The sequence below is a fragment of the Lissotriton vulgaris genome, chromosome 1_1, assembly GCF_964263255.1.
Source record: "Lissotriton vulgaris chromosome 1_1, aLisVul1.2, whole genome shotgun sequence".
Taxonomy (NCBI): domain Eukaryota; kingdom Metazoa; phylum Chordata; class Amphibia; order Caudata; family Salamandridae; genus Lissotriton; species Lissotriton vulgaris.
This window is the reverse complement of record NC_141685.1, coordinates 1,392,182,745-1,392,199,360: the sequence shown is the minus strand read 5'-3', so window position 1 is coordinate 1,392,199,360 and position 16,616 is coordinate 1,392,182,745. Positions and strand designations below refer to the sequence as shown.

The following is a 16,616-nucleotide window of genomic DNA, read 5'->3' as shown; positions in this document are numbered from 1 at the left end:
GACTCTTACAAGAGTGACTCATGCTTTATTACTTCAATTTACTAAGCTTACAGTCATCCTCGAAAGCCCCAAACCATATAACTACAACAAGTATTGGCAAAGTGAGTAGGTCTCGCCTATGCGAGAGTTAATGGTTTAGGCATGTTTTAGTGATTGTGTACACCAGTGTGGCTGCTGTTCAACATGACTTAAAGTTAGTAAAAGACACACAAACGATGGACAGAATGCGGAACAAATCAAACATTCACCCCAGTCAAGAGATTTGAGCTAAATCCACTGTTCTTTTGCTCACCAAGCCACCCCAGTTTAGACCCAGCCATATGCAAATCAGTCTTGACCTTGCACCTCATGGGAACAGCCCAGCCGACCTGCGAAGCCAGGACCTCCCTGGACCAGAAACAAGCGTCCTGGGACTGGTTTCTGGATCTAACCCCTCAACCAGCCAGGCTAGCTTGAATCCAGTGACACAGTAATCCTAGGACCACCCCCGCGCCGCACGGCCACCAGCTGCTGCGTGTGCCTCCCGCCTGTCTGCCTCGCTGCCCCGGTCGCCGCTGTGAGACCACGCCCCCTGCCTCCGAGCAGCGTGGTCTCCGTGTAGCGCTGAGCTCGCCTGTCCTGCAGGCTCCTGTTCCCCGCTTTCTTGACGTGTGCCCCTCTGTTTATTGTAATTTATTGTGTTGTTATATTGTTTTTTCTGCCTGATTGCCCGTTTGCCTGTTTTCCCCGTCTCTTCCCTACCCGCTCCCAGCTTCCCGCCACCGCCGCTAACCACGCCCCTTTTTTTCTTCTGTTCCCTCCCCGCTCCCGCCTCCCAGCTGCTCCGCCCCCCTCGCACTAGGCCATATATGGTGAACGTGCGACGCAGGTGAGTGTGACCTAGCCTAGGACACCCCCCGCGCCGCACGGCCACCAGCTGCTGCGTGTGCCTCCCGCCTGTCTGCCTCGCTGCCCCGGTCGCCGCTGTGAGACCACGCCCCCTGCCTCCGAGCAGCGTGGTCTCCATGTAGCGCTGAGCTCGCCTGTCCTGCAGGCTCCTGTTCCCCGCTTTCTTGACGTGTGCCCCTCTGTTTATTGTAATTTATTGTGTTGTTATATTGTTTTTTCTGCCTGATTGCCCGTTTGCCTGTTTTCCCCGTCCCTTCCCTACCCGCTCCCCGCTTCCCGCCACCGCCGCTAACCACGCCCCTTTTTTTCTTCTGTTCCCTCCCCGCTCCCGCCTCCCAGCTGCTCCGCTCCCCTCGCACTTCGCCATATATGGCGACCGTGCGAATGCGCAGCGGTCACGCGCAGCGGGCGCGCCGATTGTGCGCCGAAGGCGCGCCAAAGGTAAGCCCGTCTGCGCCTGGACCGCGCCCAGTGCCAGGACCCCTGGCCCTCGAGGACCCCTGCCCACCCGCCTGACGTACACCGCCGCCACCCTCAACGCGCTCAACACCGGCCGAATCCCAGGATGCTACCGAGCAACCCCGAGACGCACCCACGGACCCTTCAGCTGCCATGCCTGCAAGTTCACCTGCATCCGGACCTGCCTCGCACCAGCACCCGCCAAGCCGAACACCAGCAGCAACCACCTCAAGTGCATCCTGCTCAACACCCGCTCCGTCCACAGACACGCCATCGAACTCTGGAACCTCCTCGACACCACAGCCCCTGACGTTGCCTTCCTCACGGAAACCTGGATGAACGACTCTTCAGCGCCCGACATCGCCATCGCCATCCCAGAGGGCTACAAGATCACCCGGAAGGACCGCACCGCCAACCAGATGGGAGGAGGCATCGCCATCATCCACCGGGACACCATCCGCATCACGACCAACACCGACGACACCCTGACCACCGCCGAACACCTGCAATTCCAGATCCACACCGACCCGAAGACTACCCTCAGAGGCACCCTGATCTACCGACCCCCGGGACCACGCACACAATTCAGCGAGGACATCGCCGACTTCGTCAGCCCGCATGCCCTCCCCTCCGCTGACTACATCCTCCTGGGGGACCTCAACTTCCACCTGGAGAACAACAGCGACCGCAACACCATCAACCTGCTCGACAACTTCGCCAACCTCGGACTCAGGCAGCTGGTGTCCACCCCCACCCACCTCGCCGGACACACACTCGACGCCGTCTTCTCATCCAGCAAAGACATCGCCTTCAGCCACGCCACAGGGCTCCACTGGACGGACCACAGCTGCGTCCACTTCACCTTCAGAAGAACGACGATCCACCACCACCAGCAACAGGTTGCCCGAAGAAGCTGGAACAAGATCACAGCCGACCAGCTCGCCGCTTCCCTGAGCCAGCACCCTCCTGCCAGCTCAGCAAACCCCAGCCAGGCCACCGACAACCTCACGAAGTGGATCAGCAACTGCGTGGACGAACTCGCCCCTCTGAGGACCCCGCCCAGCAGACCCGGCAGCAAGAAAGCCCCATGGTTCACCGACGAACTCAAGAGCTCCAAGAAGAACTGCCGAGCCCTCAAGAAAGTCTGGAGAAGGGAACCAACACCGGACAACATGACCACCCTCAAGCTTGCCACCCGGAAGCACCACCAACTGATCCGCGCCACCAAGAAAACTGCATTCAAGGACCGGCTGGACAACAACGCACACAACTGCAAGGAACTCTTCAACATCGTGAAAGAGCTCTCCAACCCCAACGCCGGAAACAACGACATCACCTCTTCGCAAGACCTCTGCAACTCCCTCGCCTCCTACTTCCACAACAAGATCGCGGACATACACAACAGCTTCAGCATTCAACCGACGCACGCCACGACCGCAGCAACGCCGCCCACCACCACCCTCCGCGCCTGGACTCCGATCAGCACCGAAGACACCGTCCGCATGATGAACTCCATCCACTCCGGATCTCCGACCGACCCCTGCCCCCACCACGTCTTCAACAAGGCCAACGCTGTCATCGCACCCCACCTGCGGGACATCATCAACACCTCCTTCGACACCGCCACCTTCCCGGAGAGCTGGAAACACGCCGAACTCAGCGCTCTACTCAAGAAACCAACAGCGGACCCCACCGAACTCAAGAATTACCGCCCCATCTCGCTCCTCCCGTTTCCGGACAAAGTCATCGAGAAGACCGTCAACAAACAGCTGGCCGCCTTCCTCGAGACGAATGGATCCCTCGACCCCTCACAGTCTGGCTTCCGAGCCAACCACAGCACCGAGACCACCCTCATCGCTGCCACCGATGACATCCGAGCCCTGATGGACAACGGAGAAACAGCGGCCCTCATCCTCCTAGACCTCTCCGCGGCATTCGACACTGTCTGCCACCGCACCCTAGTGCAGCGCCTCAGCAACGTCGGAATCCAGGAGAAGGCACTGGAATGGATCATCTCCTTCCTCGACGGAAGAACACAGAGAGTCCGCCTACCACCGTACAAGTCAGAGGCCACCGAAGTCATCTGCGGCGTCCCTCAAGGATCCTCGCGGAGCCCCACCCTCTTCAACGTCTACATGAGCCCCCTCGCGGCCATCGCACGCCAACACAACCTCAACATCATCTCCTACGCCGACGATACCCAGCTGATCCTCTCCCTGACCAACGACCCCGCCGCCGCCAGAGCCAACCTTCACGAAGGGATGAAAGATGTAGCCGAGTGGATGACGACCAGCCGCCTGAAACTGAACTCAGACAAGACGGAGGTCCTCATCCTAGGCTCTTCGCCCTCCGCCTGGGACGACTCCTGGTGGCCCCCCGCCCTGGGCACCGCACCCAAACCGACGGACCACGTACGCAACCTGGGCTTCATCCTGAACTCCTCCCTCTCCATGACCGGACAAGTCAACGCCGTCTCCTCGTCGTGCTTCAACATCCTGCGCATGCTACGGAAGATCTTCCGGTGGATCCCCACCAAGACCAGGAAGACTGTCACCCAGGCCCTCGTCACCAGCCGACTGGACTACGGCAACGCCCTCTACGCCGGAACCACCGCCAAGCTCCAGAAGAGACTCCAGCGGATCCAGAACGCCTCAGCCAGACTCATCCTCGACATCCCACGAAACAGCCACATCCCCGGACATCTGAGAGACCTGCATTGGCTCTCCGTCAACAAAAGAATCACCTTCTGTCTCCTCACCCACGCACACAAAGCCCTACACGATCAAGGCCCGAGCTACCTCAACAACCGCATCAACTTCTACGCTCCCAAACGCCACCTCCGATCAGCCAGCCACGCCCTCGCCGCCGTCCCCCGCATCCGAAGAGCGACAACAGGAGGAAGGTCCTTCTCATACCTGGCCGCCAAGACCTGGAACTCCCTCCCTCCCGACCTGCGCCTGACCCAAGACCACCTCTCCTTCAGGAAGAAGCTCAAGACCTGGCTGTTCGAGCAGTAACGGCACACCCCCCCCCCCCCCCCCCCCAAGCGCCTTGAGACCCTACGGGTAAGTAGTGCGCTCTATAAATGTCTTTGATTGATTGATTGATTGAACGTCTGGGCATACCTGGCGCTCCCTGTACCAGTAACAAGCATCCTGGGCCGGTTTCGGGTTATCACCCCTCATCAGCCAGGCTAGCTTTAATCCAGTGGCACAGTGAGCTTGGGACCCACGTCTGGGCATACCCGGTGCACTTGGGGTGAGAAAGCAAAAGACGCACAAATGATGGACGGAATGCAGAACAAATCAAACATTCACCTCAGTCAAGAGTTCTGGGTTAAATCCATCATTCTTTTGCTCACCATGCCAACCCAAAAGTTAGCGACGTGGGGTGGGTAGATTGGAGTGGAGTGGGTTAAATTGGAGTGGGGCAGATTGACATGGAGTGGGGTAGATTTGGGTGGAGTGGCGTGAATTGGGGTAGAGTGTAGTGAGGTGTAGTGAGGTAGATTGAAGTGGAGTGGGGTAGACTGGAGAGGAGTAGATTAGGGTGAATTGGGGTAAATTGGAGAGGAGTGCGTTAGATTAAGTTATAGTGGGGTAGACTGGGATAGAGTGGGTAGACTGGAGTGAGGTAGACCGGGGTAAATTGAAGTGGAGTAGGATTGACGAGCGGTGTGGGGTAGATTGGAATGGAGTGGAGTGGGGTAGACTGGCCTGGAGTTGGATAGATTAGATGGGTTGGAGTGGGATTCATTGCACTGGGTTAAATTAGAGTGGGGTAGGGTAGATTGGCATAGCATGGGGTAGATTGGAGTGGAGTAGCGTGGGATGTGGTAGATTGGAGTAGGGTAGATTATGGTCTTGAACAGCCCATTAGTAAAATAAATTGTGGGTGAAGAATATTGGAAGAAAACCATCACATAAAAGATCAATCTTCCCCTAACAGCAACTGGTATCAACTGGGTCAAGCAGTGGACTGGCAGATTACTGCTGGTTGGAATAAGTATGATTCCTCATCATTGCAAGACCACAATATTCTCCAGTGTGATGGAAAGGTCTAATAATTTTAGAAGATGTTTAACATTGTGAAAATCGAAGCATACCACAAAATCAGAAACAGGAGTATATTCCATGAAGGGTAAATTGCTAGGGATATAGAACTAACTTAGTCATGATAGAACAACAGAGCTGGGTCCTTTTTTAGATCACTTTCGTGTGTAAATATGGTAACTGCACCAGTTACCCTGCTGTCAATGAATACAAATGCTTGCATTTGGAAATTTATGAATCTAAGATTCCTTTGTAACTTCTGAATTCATGTGTTGTAACACATATTGTAGGCACAGTGGGATATTGAAATTACTTTTATAGGATGTTGAAAATTAATCTTTTATAAGTGATTATGTAAGGGGCGTGGCTTGACGCCGTTCGAAGATGGCCTCTTGCTGAGGGAGCTCAGCGGCAGCTCGGTTGGAGTGTCGGCTTTTCCTGCCAACACCGAGCACGTAACCGCATGCTGATGAACTATTCCGTGATGGGAGCGAGTCGGGTGGCATTTTCCGTCCCTTTTCTGCTCCAGGGGGCATTTCTTTCCCGTCAATTGGGGCCGGCGCGTTTCCTCTCACTGGACTTGCGCCCACTATTTTGTCACTTTATGCTGCTCCTTATTGTCGTGAGGGGCAAAGGCTGTAATTCTTTAGGAATATCTCAACATTTTTGATTTTAAAAGCAATTAATGAGTCCTATCTATCTTTTTTTGACACTCTGAAAATGAACTTTTTAATAAAATGAGTCTTTTAAACATCCCAGGATGTTTTCAATACACCCAAGGCTGAAATAATTGAGATAACATGTCATAACACTGCGACTTCGATAAACTGAGAATCATAGAATTGGTTGTTTTGAGTGTAACAGTTTTCTGAAGACAGTGCTTTTTTCCCCTAACAAGTTCAATGCCTGGTCATTAGAGACATTATGGTTTCATGTTACCCTACAACAAGTAAGAATACAATTCAAAGGATGTCTTTTTGACTTTAAACATGCAATCTACTATTTATTGAAGTTGTCATCCTTATCTCCATAGATGTGGTTTCTGAGACCTCCATAGCAATTAGTTTTTTGGCTGTTGAGAAAGTCATATTAATTGTATCTCTATAAACTTTTGTGTCCTTACACAGAAAATATGCCTTTGCATTGTATTTCATATTCTCCTGTTGCGGTATTTTCGCTAGCATTACAACCCATTTTATGGGGAGAACGAAATCCACACATCACATTGTAAACAATCCTTTACCGTTTTCATCTTTGGCAGACCAAAACCCTTATTCTGTACTTTAAACAAATATGGAGTACTCTGAAGATAATATACCTCCATCTGCAAAGCCATCGAGTATCTTACTTTCCAACTAAAATTCTACTCCTAAATTGACCACTTCTTCTGCTAAACGTGTCAAAAAAGGTTTCCTCCTTATTACATCTCCTCCATCAAATGCAATAGATATGCTTCTTGAAGAGATTCAAGCTCAACGACCCTACATGGAGGAAACAAATAAGCGACTTCATGCCTTAGATGACAAGTGGTCTACTATGGAAAATAAGGTTATGCAGATTGAGCAGTAAGTGAACTCTGTCCAGGTTGTGGTGGACCAATCTCTAAGATGGCCGAAATGTGAGGAGCTCCGGCTGGGAGCTCCAGGCTAGAGATTGCCTTTTTGACCAGTTTCCCCGGATTTCTGCCTCCTCCCTGGACCCTCCTTGCTCACCTGAGGTCTTGTGTGTTTGTGGTCCTCGTCGCTCCGGTCGCTCGCTTGTCGGCTTGAGAATTCTGAAGTTTGGACGGGATAGATGCTTTCTTCTTCGGAGACTGAGCAGCCATGGCCGATGCCCGGTGGAGCGGCTCCGTTTTTTTGCCGTGGCCATCACCTACCCAGCCAGACATCGGGCACAGTTCTCCTAGCCCCTATGCTGTGTCTCCCTTTCCCCACTCCTTCCTGGCGAGGCCCAGATGAGTGTTTTCTTCTTTCCTGGATGGTTGCTGGGTAATGGAGGGGGATCTCCCCTTAGGCCGTTGACTGCCGGACCAGAGCCGCGAGCGCCTCACATCCCACTGCATGGGTTTGAGAAACAATATGAGCACAGTAGGGAGATCTGCATGATGCTGCTGCCCTGCACCACTGAACTTCCTTTCCTTTCTTCTCGGAACTGTTCGCCCTCCTGACTCCCGCAGTTACCTACCTGGGACTGCTTCCTCGGTGACCGGGCTGACTTCACTGCTTTTCCTGGGACTGTCTCCTTGGTGTCTGCGCCGACTCCCCTGCTCACCCTCCTGATCCCCGCTGCTGCCTGCCATCTCCGGCGCTACTGCTACGCCCATTTCTGGCTTACCGAGCTAAGACTCTGATGCCCCAGCAATCCTAAGCTTTTTGCTCGCTTTAACTACACGATTGTGTTTGGTGATCCCAATCCTCCTCCCTCGTTGCTCCAGTGATAGCCCTCCTCCCACCTCAACCCTGCTCCGTGGAGCCAGCACCCTGGTTATTTTGTGGATTGGATTTCTTGAGTTGTCCTGCCATTTTGTAACTTTGAAAACGGTGCCCGTGACCCGGGTCCCCCATTTTGGATGTTTCATCCATTTCGCATGCTGCTGGACTACGCCCTTTGTCGCCTGACAATACCTTTTACTTTGACTTTACCCCCCTTGGTCTCCCTCTTCCCTCCTTTCTTTTTCAGTCATCTTTGCTTCCAGATCTTATGACTACTAATCCCACATTTTTACTTTTCGCATCGTCTTCTGGTTCCCTTGGAGCATTTCCCTCCTTGTTGCTTCTACCTGGCCACCCTTTTTCCTGCCCCCCACGTTCCTTACCCCTTTGGACATGTATATATTTTATTCTATGTTATTGTAACTGACGTTTTTTGTTGCAACACTGGTTTTTCCTATGTTACTGTTTTTTTTCCCTATGCTTCTGTAACTGCATCAATTTTGTAACTTGCTGATCCTTTTGTGAAGCGATCTGACACCTCTGGGTCTAGCCAGCGCTATATAATACTCTGCAAATAAATAAATAAATCAGGTTCCTTTGATTAAATCCGAAATGTCTTTTCTCAAAAAGCATGTAGAAAATCTTGAAAATCGCAATAGGCGTAATATTTTACGTATATATGGCCTGGCAGAGGGCTTCAAATCATTCCTGCCACAAGTTTTGGATATTACCAACTCTCCTGTCTTGAACATTCAAAGAGCGCATCATTTGGTGTGCAGTCCAACTAAGGCGACTTCGTCAGTCATACCTAGAGGATCATCATATATTTCTTGGAATATATAGATTTATTGAAGACCTTGCAGGCAGCTAAACTCAAGGGCCATATCTCGTGGCAAGGTTCTAATCTCTTTTTTGCTCAAGATTTTGCCAAGGACACAGCTGATCGAAGAAATACATTTTTAGATATGAGACCAGCTCTTCGTAATCCCAACGCCAGATTTGGCCTTTTCCATCCTTGCCTCTTCAAGGTCACATATAAAAATAGAACTACGAATTATGAAGAACATGCTTTGCTTCAGAAATTCTTAGATCAGTGCAGAGAGTAAGATATGGATGTATCCAGACTCACCAATGTTTAACTTTGTGGTGCCAATGGTTTAATATGTTTTTCTCCTTATCTCCTGTAACAACGAGCCCAGGTCAGCAGAGGGGAGTGTATCCGAGAGAGAATGGTGGGTCACTAACACGAGTGCACCTCCCTCTTTACACCCTCAGAACGAGTGGTCATCGGACGGAGAAGAACTGTGGCACCGATACAAAGAGGAAGAAATCGAGGATGGCCCCTTTAAGTTTTCAAACATGAACTACAGGTTCACGCCCCCGGATGACGCAGGCCTCCCAGGATTGGAGAAAAAGCCGGAAGAAGAAACATCGGCGTGTGATGTCACCGAGGAGCGTTTTGTTTGCCTTGAAGAGCCGGTGAAACAACGAGGAGAAGAAGGACTGCTTCGAGTCCACGTGGAGCCGAAAAAGGAGGTTCCTGTGCCTGGAGGCCAACGTTTCCATGCTTCGCCCAGCCACACTCAACAAGGAGAAGTGTGGCTCACGCAGGTGCGTCAGCGTGTGTCGGGCTGGTTGGGGAGGCGGGGAGAGGCTGGGACCGAGAACTCCGAGTGAAGCGCAGAGAGCGCTTGTCTAAAATAATTGTACATATCGTGTTCACTGGCTTTACCCCTCCCCACACTACCCTCACCTTCCCTCACTGGCACCGCCCTGTGATTAAGTGTAACATAGCTGTAAATACACTTGCGCACTGGTGATTTATTCCCCCCACACTCCCTAGGTCCTTGCATTGGGAATATGAAAGTCAGAACCAATCCCTGACCTTGGTGTTTCTTTCCTCTTTCGCATGTCCCACGGAGGAGAGCCTTCATATCTTACCCGGAGGACTAAAGGCACAACAGAAGAGTCAGCAAACACGGATCCTGCATCACTGGCCCGGAAAACACTTACCTTAAGAAAGAAAAAAAACCTTGGAAAAATAAAACCATATATCCCCAGACCTTGTCTCCGTGCCCTTCCTTCTACCCCGCCACATCTCCTTAAGATTGTTGTTAGTTCTCGTTCTGTTGTATGATTCTTTCTGGTTTCCTATGTGATACTCACCTGTTGTATTTTTCCCCTTTGTTAGGTGCGGATGTTTTCATACTTGATTTTTTTTAATCTCTGGTCTGCGTTGGATGATGTCCTCCGTCCCCGACCCGCCTTGAGTTGCCCGGTTAGTTGTGCCATCTTCCTTATGTGGCTTCACCACCCTCAGCTTGTTCAGGTTTTTTATAGTTAGTCATTATATTTTTGGAATTTCTGGTTTATGTTTCTTCTTTGCTGCACATGTTTTTCCTTCTGTGTTTTGATACTTTTCCCGCTTTGTCATTACATTTTTCCTTGTCTTTTTCTCTTTGTTCTTCTCTTTTCGTCTCTCCTTCTATTTTTCTTTCTAATCTTTTCCCTTTTCATAACTACTTACTTCTATTTCTATGCTATTCATTATTGCTGGTGCAGTTTTGTAATCTCTCTCTTAAATATTCATATAATGCTATAAATTTCTAATTGGATTAATTATTGTTATACAATGTATATTTCACCTTGACTGCTATAAATGGATCTAAAAGTTGTTTCATAGAATGTTAAGGGTTTGTGTTCTCCTATAAAGCGTCAAAGGGTATTAACTTAACTCATTTGTCTAATTTAAAGTGCGACATAGCTTTACTACAGGAAACCCATGTTTTTGATTAGGAAATCCCCATACTTAAACGACAATGGATAGGTCATGTTTTTGCCTCTCCAGGCACGGGACATTGTAATGGCGTATTTATTTTATGTCATAAACGTCTTGATTTACAGATTTTCCCGCAAGATACTGATGATGTGGGTAGATGGGTTTTTGTTTCTATGTTACTTAACAATATCCCCAAGACTCTTTTTAATCTATCTGCTCCTACTGCCCCTGATGTTACCTTTTGGCCTACAATACTATCTAAAGTGATGTTCTTTCAAGATGAATACTTATTAGTTGGTGGATATTTTAATTAGGTTATGGATTCTATTATTGATCACAATTCCAAGTCTAAATTCTTTACCTCTCCCATGCATTCCCACTTTACATCCACTGTTCAATAACGGCCACTAGTGGATGCTTGGCAATTATGCAATCCCATGCTTCTAGAATACACTTTCTTTTCTCCTGTACATTCCTCCCAATCTCGTATAGACTATCTGTTCACTTCAAAAACACTTACACAGCATATCACTAATTCGGATATTGGTTCTCTATTGATTTCTGATCATGCCCCTATTACTCTAAATTTGGAACTCTTCCCACCCACTCAAGGTACAAGAAGATGGAGATTTACCAACTCCCTCCTTTTAGATTCCAATTTTACCCAGACGTTTGAAGTTATTGCCACCAATTTCTTTCTAGAAAATGAAATCCTGTCAATGTCTCCACAAATTGTCTGGGATACCTTTAAAACAGCCTCTAGGGACTGTATTGTTTCCTTTGTACCTCACCGAAAGAAATCTTCTTTGCTTAAATTGCAATTGCTTACGGCACATATTAAGCAATTAGAACACTCCTTTTTTCACACAAGTTCTAAACCTTGTCTAGAAGAACTTGTTAGAACCAAATTTGAATTCATTAAAATATATACAGGCAGCGCTAATTCATTTTTATTCAAATCGTCAGCCAAATATTATGGAGGTCAAAATAAAGCGGGGAAACTTTTAGCGAATTATCTTAAAGTTAAAAAAGAACGCACCAAGATTAGCTCTATTCTTACTCCCAATAACCACATGGTTTACAAAAATGAAGATATTTTACCCTATTTTTTCAATCTCTTTACATTCCTGACTCCTATGTTCCTCAGGAGGATATACTTCAATACTTATCATCCATTAACGCACCTTTCTCTTCTGATCTAGATTTGTCAGTAGTATATGAAGATATTCAGGATCTAGATATTGTTAATGCTATTCAAAATAATAAAACGTGGAACATCTCCAGGACCTGATGGCTTCACAATTGAATTTTATTCTTATTTTCCTCGAATTTTTATTCCTAAACTACACCATTTAGTTCACTTTTTTATTTCTTCCCAAAAATCCAGCGGCTCTTTTCAAGAGGCTTTGATATGCCATCTTCCCATGGTTGGTAAAGATCATACTTTATATAAAAACTATAGACCCATTTATTTAATTAACTTAGACTACCAGATTTTTGCTAAGATTCTAGCTCCTCATTTGGAATCTTTTTTACCTCTACTAACTGGGCAGGAACTGTGTGGGTTTATTAAAGGTAGACACCTTTCCGATAATACTAGATTCTTCTTTAATGTTCGTACTAGGGCCAAATCTTATAAGGATTCCTTAGCAGCCGTCTCTTTGGATGCTGAGAAAGCTTTTGATAGAGTTGGGTGGTAATTTATTTCTCTACCTTGTCCTGGTTTGCTTTTGGTCAGAATTGTTTAAATTATATTTTCTTAGTATAGTCTTCTCCCGTTTCCTCCATCTTATCTAATGGTCTTACATCACCATCTTTTCCTTTATATCATGGAGTAAGACAAGGGAGTCCCCTTTCTCCACTTCTCTTTATATTTGCTCTAGAGCCCTTCGTAATTAGAATTCATTCAAATTCTCAGATTACAGGTTTTAAATATAGAGTCAACCAATTAAAATTCTCTGGCTATTTAGACGATATTTTACTTTTTTTTATCACAATCACAGATTTCTTTGCTGGCTTTCTCATCTGAAGTAATTTTATTTGCATCGGTGTCTGGTTATGAATTAAATATTGACAAATATGAAATCCTCCCACTGAACAAACTATGTTTTTCAGCAGATTATATTTATTCTGGTTTTTGGAGGACTTTGGATAAAATCAAATACTTAGGTCTATGGTTTAAATCTTCCATTAAAGAATCTATGTTGACGAATTTAAAAGAATTACAGAATCTCTTGAGAAACACAATATCCAGATGGAATCCTATGTTCTTATCATGGTGGGACCGTCTTGACACGATATAAATGATGCTGGTTCCTATAATTCTTTTTTATATTTCTAATATTCCTATTAATATTCCTACTTACCACTTTAAGATAATTTACTCTATATTATCGAAATGTTTGTGGAATAATAAAAATCCTCGTATGTCTCTACATAAGCTTAAAAGACCTAAATATTTGGGGGGCGATAACTTTCCAGCTTTCCAAACATATCACAATGCATTCTCTCTTAAGCAATCTTCTCTTTTACTCCAAGACAATGATGATGTTTCATTTTTCCCGCTTTGGACTACTATTGAAAAATCTTTTCTTCAACTTTTCTTTCATTAATTTTTACACATAGTCCTTTGTCACTATTTCTTCCTATTTTCAATAATGCTTGCAAAATACTCCAACCTTTACTAAAAATCACCTTTCTCCTATAGGTACATTTTTGCAATCTTCAATATGGTATAATAAACATATTAGAATCAATATTATAATATTTTTTTGGAAAGATTGGTTTGCTAAAGGACTTCATTGGGTTCATCAACTTTATCAGGCTAATAATTGGATACCTTTTATGATTGCCCAACCACACTTCTTTTAACCTCTCTCCTATGCATCTACATATGCTCCCTTAATTTCACTGATCCAATCAACCTACAATCGTTTGGCGCTTATATCTACTTCTTCAATTTCACCTCCTACTGTTCTGTCAGTCCTTCCTCTCCCTCCGTCCGCATCCCAAAAATATATAAACATGTAACTTCTTCTCCAGTCACTAGAGATAAAATGGAAGTGGAACTCTCCTGGGAAAATGATCTTCAATGTTCACTTTCTATTCCGATTTGGAATAAGGTTTGGATTAAAATTAGGAAATCTTCTAGAGCTGCTAGTACTACTCAAACTTTATTTTATATTTATAGCAGACTTCTACTCACTCTTGTCTCAATACATAAAATGAATCCTGCTATTCCCCCTTCCTGTTGGTCTTGTAAAACGACCCAATTGGACTTAAAACACATGTTATTTATGTGCCCACATAGTCATCATTTTTTAAGGCAGGTCTGAAACCGAATGAACAATATTTTTCATACATAAATCCTGTTTACTTTTGTTAATATATTCCTAGGTAGTGTATCTGATGACTGGGTTTCACACCCAAACACGTTTAATATTGTTGATTTGCTCCTTGTAGTTGCTTTCCAACAGATTACTAGGTCATGGAAAGATGCTACTAATATTTGCTACCAAGCGTGGTGGTACGGGGTTTGTTTTAACAACAGATTGGATAGAGCATACGTCTATCCCATCTCCCTTGCAGCGAAAAGAGATTTCCTGTTGTCACCCATTACTCATTTTCTAGATGTATCTGCTAATCCAACACGAGTTCATAACCCCCGAGTTGAAGAAGTACCTAAACCCCCATGATTTCATTTTATTTATTTATAACCGTTTCCTATCAATGCTATTTATCTGCCACTTCATCTTCCTTTCTTTATGCTAGTAATTACAAATTAGTTAATATAGAAGTAGTTATGTTAAAAAGAGATATATATGAATGCCATTTCTTCTTCATTCCCCTTCCTCTCTCCCCCCTTTTCCTCATATTGCCTTAGCAGATTATATAGTTTGATTCTATTTTATATATTTGTATTGTATTGAGATGTGTTCATAGTATATTAACAAAATCTCCTTATTAAAAAAGGTGATTATGTAACAATCAGACCATTGGCTTGGATTGCTTGTTTAAAACTCTCAATTTAAACTGTTGTGCAATTTCATATTATTAATGTTTGTGCACAAAAATCCATATAGAAGCAAGAACTAAAGGTGGGTCTGATGTTGACCTAAATGGTGGTCACGGACAGCATAATCAACAATTTATTTTGCTATCCCCTGGGAAATGTTACATTTTTTCCTGACCTGGGGATTGACCACCGGCCTGCCAACTGTCCTTGTCCTGCTCGTCCACAGTACACACAGCGTCCTTTTCTTTCTCTCTTAACGAGAACACGGTGGTGGTGATCAGAGGCCCTGTTAGTAAAAAAACAATTGGGGAGCCAAATCAGTTGCTACAACAAAGATGTCAGGATCAAACACATAATCCCCAGGCATGTAAATGAGAGAGACATACTGGAACAACAATAGATCACAACTATGGATCAATGGCTACTGGCCTTCAATGCTAGTATGAGAGGAGTGTGAGACAGAAATACCCAAAGGAGTCGCACTCTGGCAAAAGGATGTTCACATGTCTCAAAGGACAATAACTTTACCAAGAGAAATCAAGGCCTGGTGAATTTCTTTCATCACATTGTTGTAAAGTTCTTTCTGCCATTCGTGTAAAAGTTTCCACTCGTCTTCACAGAAATAGGATGCAGCATCATGAAGTTTGTTTGGCACCTGCGATATCAAATAATAAGTGATATTCAAGTACATGTCTCTATAAAACAGAATAAAATATATTAAAAAATAACATATCCATTTTTAACTGGGTGTATGTGCCGCTCAAACATTCAAATTTATAGTACTTCCTTTTCCTTGGTTCATGAGTCATTATAAAAATAGTGGGTTTGTAGATTTGTCCTTTCACATAGAAGAAGCAGTGAGTGTGGCAAATACAAACCTTTGAACAACCTTCTTAGGGAAGTCAGTGATGGGATGTAGTATAGTAGTGAATGAAGATACACATTTAAAGTTAACATTCAGAAAATGTTTGGAGTATTCATTTCACCTTCTCAATGTAATTTTAAGCCTGTGTGCTCTTTATTTGGAAAACATATCATAGATTAGAGAATTTGGGAAGGTAAATTTGCAAACCATGGAAAATCCATAAAACTGCATATACACTCGGAGGACAGAAATCTGCTACAGAGAAGTTATTTCTTTTTCAATAGTTAAAAAAAAATGAGCATTAAACAGGACCCTCTAAACGCAGCATCAGTGTTTAAATTTGGCCTGTTTCACCCAACACGGTCTTCTATCAGCTATATAAAGTAAAATCAAGTGAAACTTCATATATTTTGCACAGATTTGCTATTTTAAAGATTAACCAAGTATGCTGCAAAATCCATGAGACGTATGTAAACAGTGTGAAGAATGCTTTTCAAAGTTTTATAATTATAAATGTCCCATCAAACGAGCGGTCACAGATCTTATCCTTGATCAGATTTTTCAATTTAAGCAGGGAGGCCACGTAATTCCAAAAAGTTGCAACCAGAACTGATCAACAGTTCTTTTATCATTTTTGGACAGAAAAGAAAAGTATGCCTTCTATATAGTGTCGATCAGCCCAAAGGATTGACTTAAGCTTAACTAGCACAGATCGACGCAATGTAAAACAATTATTTGATAAACTTTGAGTCCAATAAGTAAGCTACGTTTACCAAGCATTTTTTTAACGAAATGCTCATCTGGTCTCAAAAACAAAGTGCCTCGTACAGAATTGCTGGGAGGACATACGCTTTTAATTATTGTTATGATCAAGTCACCAACCATGTTCTGTAAATTAAAGTACAACTTCCTTAATGAGTGTGGTATATACGTTTTTGGTTTATTGGATTTTGTTACATTTTCGATCTAGCTATTGCAACCCTTCCATATAATTTACATGGTGGCTGTATCAGTTTTTCCCTCACCAACATCCAGTAGAAGTTACACTTATATCAACTATATGCAATTGTTTTGGTTTTGTTTGAGTTGACCATAAAATTGTTTAATTGACTGAAATCTTACACCT

At 45.1% G+C, this 16,616-nt stretch overlaps 1 protein-coding gene across 1 annotated transcript in view; it reads right to left on the bottom strand.

Moving 5' to 3' along the window:
• The window catches only part of LOC147750562 (uncharacterized), a 245,567-nt gene that overhangs the window by 54,707 nt on the left and 174,244 nt on the right, over positions 1 to 16,616 (bottom strand). The window contains exons 10-11 of the mRNA XM_086929621.1: positions 15,154 to 15,280; positions 14,801 to 14,911 (exon numbers count right to left, since the gene is read on the bottom strand). Of these exons, the coding sequence (XP_086785747.1) occupies positions 14,801 to 14,911; positions 15,154 to 15,280 (238 nt within the window). The remainder of the gene's footprint in view (positions 1 to 14,800; positions 14,912 to 15,153; positions 15,281 to 16,616) is intronic.